Source organism: Argentina silus (genome assembly GCF_951799395.1).
Source record: "Argentina silus genome assembly, chromosome: 2".
Lineage (NCBI taxonomy): Eukaryota > Metazoa > Chordata > Actinopteri > Argentiniformes > Argentinidae > Argentina > Argentina silus.
Genome location: NC_139656.1, coordinates 21,484,064 through 21,493,844, shown reverse-complemented (window position 1 = coordinate 21,493,844; position 9,781 = coordinate 21,484,064). Strand labels below are relative to the sequence as shown.

The 9,781-nt window shown below is 40.3% G+C and overlaps 2 protein-coding genes across 2 annotated transcripts; one reads left to right on the top strand and one right to left on the bottom strand.

The window, feature by feature from the left end:
- The first annotated feature begins 772 nt into the window (after window positions 1–772).
- uprt (uracil phosphoribosyltransferase (FUR1) homolog) lies at window positions 773–3,857 on the top strand. Its single transcript, XM_083665533.1, has 7 exons — window positions 773–1,185; window positions 1,616–1,658; window positions 1,771–1,840; window positions 2,010–2,072; window positions 2,367–2,528; window positions 2,642–2,740; window positions 2,908–3,857. The coding sequence occupies exons 1-7, from the start codon at window positions 896–898 to the stop codon at window positions 3,012–3,014; spliced, it is 834 nt and encodes a 277-aa protein (XP_083521659.1). The 5' UTR covers window positions 773–895; the 3' UTR covers window positions 3,015–3,857.
- Window positions 3,858–4,136: 279 nt separating this feature from the next.
- LOC310801219 (palmitoyltransferase ZDHHC15B-like) lies at window positions 4,137–9,036 on the bottom strand (the record flags this gene model as incomplete). Its single annotated transcript, XM_083665214.1, has 10 exons — window positions 4,137–4,156; window positions 4,431–4,526; window positions 5,584–5,690; window positions 5,897–6,023; window positions 6,293–6,425; window positions 6,585–6,705; window positions 6,925–6,957; window positions 7,747–7,816; window positions 8,504–8,624; window positions 8,881–9,036. The coding sequence occupies 10 exons, from the start codon at window positions 9,034–9,036 to the stop codon at window positions 4,137–4,139; spliced, it is 984 nt and encodes a 327-aa protein (XP_083521340.1).
- Between the last annotated feature and the right edge of the window lie 745 nt (window positions 9,037–9,781).

The window sequence follows — 9,781 nt, the reverse complement described above, 5'->3', positions numbered from 1 at the left end:
GTCACACCGTAGGTTACACCTGGAGTCTTCATGTGGCAGTATTCCAAATCTGATTTTGGCATTATTCCAAATCTGTGAATGTATGAGAGACTGTAAGGCATACATCCCTTTACTAAGACGATTCACTCTGCCTATTATCTAATGCCAGATGCTACTGGGACAACTGGTCTCAGATGTATGTGAAAATTCCTAAAATCAACCAGGTGTTAATATAACTAATCTCACCACTACATTTGTGGAGAACAATGCTATGAGTCAGTTTAATTTGCTTCAATGGGCTAGTTCTTTTGTTATTGGGCTAGTTTTTGCTGAACAATTGTGTCTGATGATCTCAAAATGTCACAAACATTACCTGCTGACAATTTTGGTTGATGATGAACCCTTTTGGGATAAGGGGAATGGCCCTATAGCTTATGAATAATAGCAAGCGCATCTTGTGAAATTTCTTTGTAAAATTCTGAGAGTATTCATACTACTGGTCTAAATAAATGTACACAATAACAAAAAAGAACACAATTATCAATGACGTTGGATGACTGAGTATTTGGGGAATGTGAATACATTTGTGGTTTAGTAATAATGAGAAAGCATATAAATGTTGTTGCACCCTTGCACCTGACAATGCAATAGATTTATTATTAGGACAATCCACTTTTGCTATCCACTTGTAAGGCAGTCGTTTTGACCATTCAGAGCAGAGAACCCGCCGTGATCTCATTTCCTGTTACAATGTTTATGTTCCTGTACAGTTTTTTTTTCTTTTGTTGGGGATTATTTGCTTTACACCCACATATCGGAAGACAAAAATGGCAAGCTAGATAGTCTAACTACCTGAGTAGTATAGAAGGGTATAGCGCTTAACTGTTCAGTTATAGCTATTTATCGTTTTAATTCTATGGAAAAGTATTTTGATAACGGTATCGGTACACAAATCATAATGCCTTGTCAAAATCAGCAGCTGAACAACAATGACAGCCAAGAGCACGCGGCTATGAGCAGCACGAAGCAAGTTCGATTTGCTAGTTGCGGCAACACCGTTCTGGCAGTTTCGAATAGAGGTGCAGAGGTCCCTGAAACGTGTGAAAATGTGTTCAACACTGACTTACAGAGGCAGATCGGACCGCAATTAAAATTGCTTCCATTGAACGACCAAATACGAGAATTACAGACCATCATTAGAGACAAGTGAGTCACCCCAGTAAAATACCGATACGAAGTCGTTGCCGACACCGACATCAGACTGCTGTACAGACAGCTGTGTACGATAAGATGTCTGTGTAGTTACATGATTGTCTACCAAGAGAATATAGCGATTCGACACCATGTTACTATTTATAAGTCATATTACAGTAGACAGGACTTATATGGTTCTTATGCAAATAAATGCACACACTTGTATGCCACATACGCGGTAGTACACATGACCTCACAACTTCCTATCTAGTAGTCAAACAGATTTTGAATTCAATCGCCTAATTTAATTCAAGGAACCTAAAACAGTACTCTAATACGAGGGTTCAGTGCTGTAATCACAATGTCAAGTCTTTTAATGAAAGCTGATCATGGGTCAAACCTCTCCTTATTATATTACTCTTTTTCTTATTTTCTTTTACAGGTCAACTAGCAGGGGAGATTTTGTGTTTTGTGCAGATAGATTGGTAAGAAATTGTGGTGCCATGTTCACTCTAGGACAGCTATTAATGTTGTATGTCAATATCAATAATCCTATATGCATACTTTGTATTCATGACTCAATATTTCTGTCCACAGATCAGACTAGTGGTTGAAGAGGGACTCAATCAGCTGCCATATAGCGAGTGCACAGTCACCACTCCCACGGGTTAGAGCTAGCAATTTGTCAATATGGAGACCTGTTTGAAATGATCGGCCCTGTGGTATGGTCCAACTTTGAGAGGGGTCATATGATAGGATTTCTGCTGTTGAAATTTTCATCAAGCACAGAATTGTAAATTGCAGTCTTTTACTCTCTCTTCCATTTCCTCCTTAAGGGCATAAATATGATGGTGTCAAGTTTGAGAAAGGCAACTGCGGTGTCAGTATTATGAGAAGCGGTAAGGCACTCTCTTGTACAAGATTAAGAGAAGAAAAAATGTGAAACAGTCTCATGGACATACCCACCAGCAACTTGCATGCTTGCACATTTGGAAACCCTGACATACTGCACTTTTGCTCAACTTATAAGTTGATCACCGTCTCACAGTTGTACATTTTTGCAGTTGTACATGTGTTGTTGCTATTTTTGTAGTAGTATGTTGGGGGCTATTTTGTCTGAGGCTTCCTTGAAAGAGCTGAGTGGAATTGATTGGTCAGAGAGTCTGATACCTGCCTTGCCCATGTGTGTGCAGGCGAGGCTATGGAGCAGGGCCTCAGAGACTGCTGCAGGTCAATCCGCATCGGCAAGATCCTCATCCAGAGTGACGAGGAGACTCAGAAGGCTAAAGTCTACTATGCCAAGTTTCCTCCAGACATTAGCAGGAGGAAAGTCCTTCTCATGTACCCCATTCTCAGTGAGTATGGAGAGAGTAGAACTCTCATACCATAGTCACAGTAGGGATGTAGTAATGGTCATCTTTTAGCCTCAACTGTCCTGTGATAACTGTACATGTGCATTTGCCTCCAGGCACAGGTAACACAGTGATTGAGGCTGTGAGAGTGCTTACTGAACATGGCCTCTTGCCCAAACACATCATACTCCTGAGCCTCTTCTCCACCCCTCATGGTAAGCCCCTACATTGCTTTACTTGATACAGATGCAGTTTAACTAATGTTCAACAATCTAAAATCCAAATTTGGGATACAAAAAATGTGACTACCCATTTAACTACTGAATGAATGTACAGTACAGTCTAGTGAAGCTGCCCTCCAATGGTCGTGTTATCTCACCAGGTGCCAAGTCAATTGTTCAGGAGTTTCCAGACATCACCATACTGACCACAGAGGTGCACCCTGTGGCTCCCACACACTTTGGGCAGAGATATTTTGGGACAGACTAATCAGCTAAATCAACAGACATTCAGTGGGACGCCATACATATGAGAACCAACCATTGAATGTCCCTTCTCTGTGTGTCCATTTATTTAAAAGTTGTTACCCTGCTGAAGAACCCTGCTTCGATGTGTGTGCCGCCTTAACCAGTGTTCCTCCGTTTGACACAAAGAAATGATTTTCCTGGAAACAAAAAAAGCACATTCCATGCAGGTCTTTTAGAAATTAGAGAGCTTGCATGTACTCCAGCCATTTTATTTATTCAGGTATGATAGTTCACTGTAGGTTGTTTCCTATCAGAGAATCCAATCTTTCAAAATAATACCTTCAATTAATTAAAATGTTGTTTTTTCCACAGCGTCCCTCGTTTATTTTTTCTATGCTAGTGTCATCATTATAACCACAAACACAAACCATTTTAACACATTTGACTATGCCATTTATATTAATTGTTAAAGAAGCTACACATTACATTTTCACTGTATTACAGCATATAATGGCCTTGAAAAATCTGCAAGGATTGTAGAGTGATAGTGTTTCAAACTAATTGCTCCCCCCACCAATAATTTGGATGGCTATGGTATTAGCATATTGATTTGTATTTTTCTAACTTCAAATCGTAGTTCATCTGGATAGCTGATTTTGGCTGGGACTAGAAAACAGATTGTTGTAATTGCAATTTCGACTTGTGGCCACAGGGGAGCCAGATTTCATGTGTAGCTCCTTTAATCACATATCAAAATACCTATTTGTATCATTATCAGATTAGCATTTAGCTGTATTGTTAAGGTTAATCCATAGCTGAAAGAAGAAAATAAGCTTCAACCATTCAACTAGAACATAATCTTAAACGAACCACATTAGTTCTGAAACAAAAGTGTTAGAAGCTCAGACAACCATTGCCCATCTACCAGGAGCCTTGACCATTATTGCCTGCTACATTATGTTGACTATGGACCCCTCATGTAAACATCATAGAAATGAATATGAATAGTAAGGGATAACCACATTCATAATAACATTCTTCACTGCCTTAAGTTTTGGATTGTATGATCATTGCTTCATTTACTAAAGCATGTTTCAGGCAGGGTAAGGGTAATTGAATGCATCTTTCTCAAGGGTAATCATCTTCATGTGTCAGTCCCAAAGCCTGCGGAGAAGACAAACAAATGTTATTACTAGCTAAAGTCAAAGAAAGGTTTGAGCAACATATGCCTCATACCATGCAAAATCTTCAAAAGATAAATGTACACAAAACTAATATTTGATGCATTGTGTGGTTTTAGTAAAGATTTAATGCATTGTGTAGTTTTAGTAAAGAAATGTGTTAATGTTCTAAACTGTGTTAATATTAAGATGATAATAAAACCGTGTCCTCATCAAGAGTTGTATGAGATGAACAATAAAATTAAGAGCAAACTCACCAGATTCTATCAATCCCAGTTCATGGAATGTCTCACTCTCTGGATGACTCAAAGTGGCTCCCTTCCTATTGACGTCAGTGAGGTCTCTCAGAGAAGCTGAAGACCAATACATCAGATGTAATGTTAACACAGCAACACCACACTGAGCCACATTGCATGTCTTTGTCCAGTGTTCACCATGACATACCCTTAGTCCACTAGGTGGCGGCACAACCACATCCTTTCTAAGAGGCATTGTAATTGCATCATTGGCATGCTTTCACACTCATCAGCAAGAATGTACCTGCCTAAGATAAAGTGGGTGAATAGGAAGTGCTTTTATTTAGGCAAGTACTTTTATTTAGGCAGTTCAAGAATTTCCTTAAAATCAATCAAATCTTAGACAAGTACTGTCAGGAAACTGAAATACATAATGTGTACACTAGCACATCTATGCTAAAATAAGCCATGCTAAATATACAATTCATTTTTGTAAAACACAGACACATCCATCCTATCGGCAAATTGTAACAACAAATGCATATACAGTACTTGTAAGCACACGTGTTGTGCCTTAACAATGTGTAAGAAACTATCAATATGTCCCTTGTCCTTGTGTGAGAGTGACTGTGCCTTGCTACCTGACACCGGGTAGTCATACACTTAAGGTGATGAATTAGACATCACAGACAAGATGATTTCCCAAAACAAGGGATCAGATTCAATCAAGAGGCCATTAGAATAGCTTTAAATATTGACCAATGCAAACGTGCTTTCTCACATTGTCATTTATTTGTACAGTGAACACCACCAAAGCGTGACACTACTATTAACACAGTTAGGCTCTATTACTTAATCAGAGAACAACAAATACATAGCTTCCAGTTGCCATAGCCACATAGAGACCATTTACTATACGATCCTAAAACTTGCTCCAAGGACTCACAATGTATGGGATGGCGTACCCAATCACCGGCAAATGATCAGTTGCCAGCCATGCGATCAACAGGTCAGGCACTAGAGCACCTCCCTGCTGGAAAGTGTTTGGCATCACTCCAAGATGTCCATCTATATGAATTGCCTTGGATTGGCTGTCGTAACTGTTAACTGTCTTTTTTATTCTAATGGCCACAGTAGCACCTTGGCTTCCCCTGGCCAGCTAGTCTCAACTTACCAAGGCTCTCCACACCGGATCCTGCTTCCCTCCACCCACCATTAGCTAATAAGGGATTCTGGAATTCATTCTGGCTCCTTGTGAAGAAGCTTTGTCCATCACCCTGGCTGGGAAACAAACATAGGGCAACACTGTAGCTGTGATGAGAGGTCCCGTTTTACATTGTTGAAGATGTGTCACTGTGATGTAGACATAGCAGTGGCTAGACTAAGCAGTAAATGATCTAATCTACATAAATAAGGTCAAAAACGGGTGTCTGAAAACAATGTAAGTTTATCTTAACTCTGATGCTTTGTCTCAAAAACAAGCGCACCTTGAGAACATAGGAACCAGCCAGAGCATCTTCTCTTCACCAAACACCTGGAGGAAATTTTCAAGTGCTCCGACATTAAAGCCATTCTTGTCAGGACCATGAGGGAAGAAAGGACCAGAGAGGGACTCTGTGGGCAGGGGGGGGAGAGAGAGAGAGAGCACAACATGACACAAATACAGTCTATTCTGTTTCACAAATCAATAACCTCAACTAAACCGCTGCTTGTGAGAAGGGAAGTTTAGGTTAAAAAAACTAAAAAACATATCTTTGATGCAACATAGGTGTAAGTATGTGTAAACAACACATGAATTCAGTGAAATTAATATTCAATATCACATTTCTAGCTGAAGCTCTTGTAGCTTGGTGTAGCCTGCAAAGCAGCTCTCATATACTCACCCAGGGTTGATCTGTTCCTTGCCACCAGCCAGCAGTGGTAACCAAAGAGGAACGAGAGAGTCACAAAGAACATCAGAGCCACCAGCATGAGGAACAGCACATGCAACTTAGCAGGTCGGTTTGGGAGCTCCCCCTGAGAGAGAAACAGACAGAGAGAGTGAACGAGAGGTAAAGAAAAAGAAAGCCATTACCACATAGTGCAGATGAATATAACCATGAAATCAAATAGCAAAGAATTGCTCTGCCTCTACATGAATGAACCAATAAAGAAAGCAGTACTCTAAGCACTCACCACCCAGTACTTGATGAAATACCGCCACACTGTTGCAGCAATGAAGAAACAGTAGAGCAAGGAATAGGTAAGGAACAGCAGGAAGAACTTGTAGTTGGAGAATCCTACACAGTTGTTCAACCTGGTGACAAAATGGGAAAGACAGGTGGCAGAATAACTGTAAAACATGAATGTTGACCGGCAGTTGATAATTGAGTTTCTAATGTTGGTTTGGTTTAAAGTTTCTGGCATTAATTTTTTTAATACATTTAAGTTAATCGATTTTTAAAATGTTTATTCAAGCCATGTTAATTCAACATCAGATGTCTGACAAAGGTTGCGATGCATAACAATTACCAACCATGGACAATGGTGATCCATTTTCAGGACACACCTGTTAAAAAGAAAACAACCCTCTATTACTACTTTAAAAACAAAGTAATGTCTTGCTGATAATGTAAATCTCCAAACAGACTAAATAAGAAGCTATGTTCGGTGTCCAACAGTTTAACATGCATTTTCACAAACCAGAAATACACCCAACAGGGAAATCACCATGCAAGATTCACCCTATTGTCTTCCGACAGGTGGCATCACTCCTACGCCATGCTAGATCGTAGTGCTGACGGAATAGCTAATTGATGCAAGACAATGATATTCATCCAGTATCATTGACAACCAAAGGTACGTGCAGTTGGGCACTTTATTTGGAGGAAATGTTTCATAATGAGTTTCTGCTTGCCCTTCGTTGAAGCTACACAAATCCTAAACAGTGGATGAGTTGTTCTGTAGGGAAACATGTTGAATTCAAACCTGCTGATTTCATTATTGATAACAGGAGCATGTGCATGAGCTGTCAAACTTAGAGTATCTGCTTCCTGCTTCTCACCTATCCAGGATTTCTTTTGTTCACACAGATAAATGTTGGGGCCTCTTTCACCACATTCTAATTAGCACTGAGGACGTGCACGCAAGCACACACCTGTACAGGCACACACACTCCTGTACAGGCGTGCGCGCACACACACACACACACACACACACACACACACACACACACACACACACACACACACACACACACACACACACACACACACATATCCTCTTTCTACTTCCCCATGCAAGTGGAGGGCCATCTAAAAAAAAAGAGAGCCAACAAGCAGGGGTACAGCAGACTTACATTTCACAAGCTGAGCAGTGGTGGCAGCGGTCTGGCTTAATTACCTGGCAGTGATGACAGAACCTGATAGCTGGAGACACATTGAGTCGTCAGCTGCCAGCTTGGGCCATTCGATCCCACACCCTATACTCACTTCCCCCTCCACATGATAACAGTGTTGCATGCCTAATCCCTAAGCAAACATGGGGAAGGGCTGGTAACAGCTGTAGTTACAATGCTGGATCACACACTAATTACACTTTAGTAAAATGTGTGGAACTCCTCTGTGCCAGGTGGCTGCTTTGCTGCCGTCTGATGTCATGCAGCACTTCATCTTTAAATCATAGGGAGGAAGGCACACTCAGATTGCTCTCAGTTAGGATATTAATTAGCCAAACTGAGTTTTGAGTACTTGGGTGAAAGAGGAGGCTGTGGACACGAGGGTTCACCGAAGCCTGTGAGAGGATAGGTGTCAGGACATGAATACAGATGGCAGCTTGAGTTACTATGGGGGGACTAGCCTGAGAGATCTGTCATTTGTCACATCGTAATTCACCTGCCACTCACAAGAGGTGTCTGTCCCATTAATGACACCCACCCGGATATCCCAGACCACTGGAGTAAAAACTCACTGATGTGGGAGCTACCCAATCAGTGCAATTGTTAGCTAGGTAAGCTGCGAGCCCCTCTACACAGGTCTTATTCTCAATACTGATTCTAAATGCCTGGGACATAGGTTTATATCTTTATCATGTTGTTGTGTGCCAGGCCAGCTGACCTCCAGAAGCTGAACAAGACCAGACAGGAAGTCTCTGTGAGATCTCCTGAAGGATCTGCTGTTGGGCCTCTGGTCGTTCCTCCATCTCATACCTCTGCTTGTCTGTGTAGGAGAGATGAAACTGGAGCCACACACAGCTATGAATGTCAATGGAAAAATACGGTCTATATGTCTTCTATAAGTATTCTATTGAGTATTGATATGAATATTGAAAGTGTGTCTGAAAAATTCCATATGTAACCAACAAACAAAATGCTGTATGAGACCAGGATGCCAGGACACATATAAATTACATGAAATGGTAAAAATTACAGGTTAAATCAGAGCGCACAGCATCTGGCACACAGCATGTTTACAATAGCCACACTCAGTATTACTTTCTTTGAGGGTAAAGATGGAGGAGTAAAGATTGTCTTCCAGTAGGTCCAGAGGAACATCCCAAAACAGACATGGAACATCAGAAGGTACGCCACTGTAAATAGAGTTAAATAAGATTTAGGACTGGGGAGGCTGGTGGAGGTAGACAGGCTCATTGTAATGCATGGAACAGAATGAGGAATGATATCAAACACGTGTACAATGAGCCCATCCTCCAATTTCTACCTCCACCAGCCTCCCCTGATTTAGAAGGTGTAAACAAAGTTAAACAAGATTTAGAAGGTGTGCCATTGTAAACAAAGTAAAAAAAAAAGATTCAATTAATTTAAAGACTTAAATGGCAGAGCTATCAGTTCACCTTTTACAATTCTAAAGGTAACATATTTGTTACAATAGAGTGACTAGTTTAATGTTGTAGAGCCAATTACATGCAGGTATTGAGAACTATAAAATCTGGGGAATTATTACACTTGAATAGGGATTGTTCTAAACCTTATCTAATTGAGATAAGGCAACTATTTAAACAACCTAGTCTTATAGTTCATCCACTAGTTGTTTTACCTTTTTCTGAAGTGTTGCTCAAAGTGACTTCAGGCATGGAGAGATGAACATGAACAGTTAGTCTCAGTATTAACATACATACCTTTTTACATTTTTCATTACTTCAATCATAATTCAGCAAATCTGCTTGAAAATGAGAAATTAAAACATTTAACAGACAATTTAATGGCTACTGAGTGATTGAGGGATCAATCAATACCAAAGACTTAATTCTGGATATTGATAACCTGCCTCCACCCACCCACCTTTGATTGATACAACTTGACAATTCACTTGGTGCATGACCTATATATATAGACCACTGTTTCTACTGTAGTACTTACAGAAACAAAGTTGAAC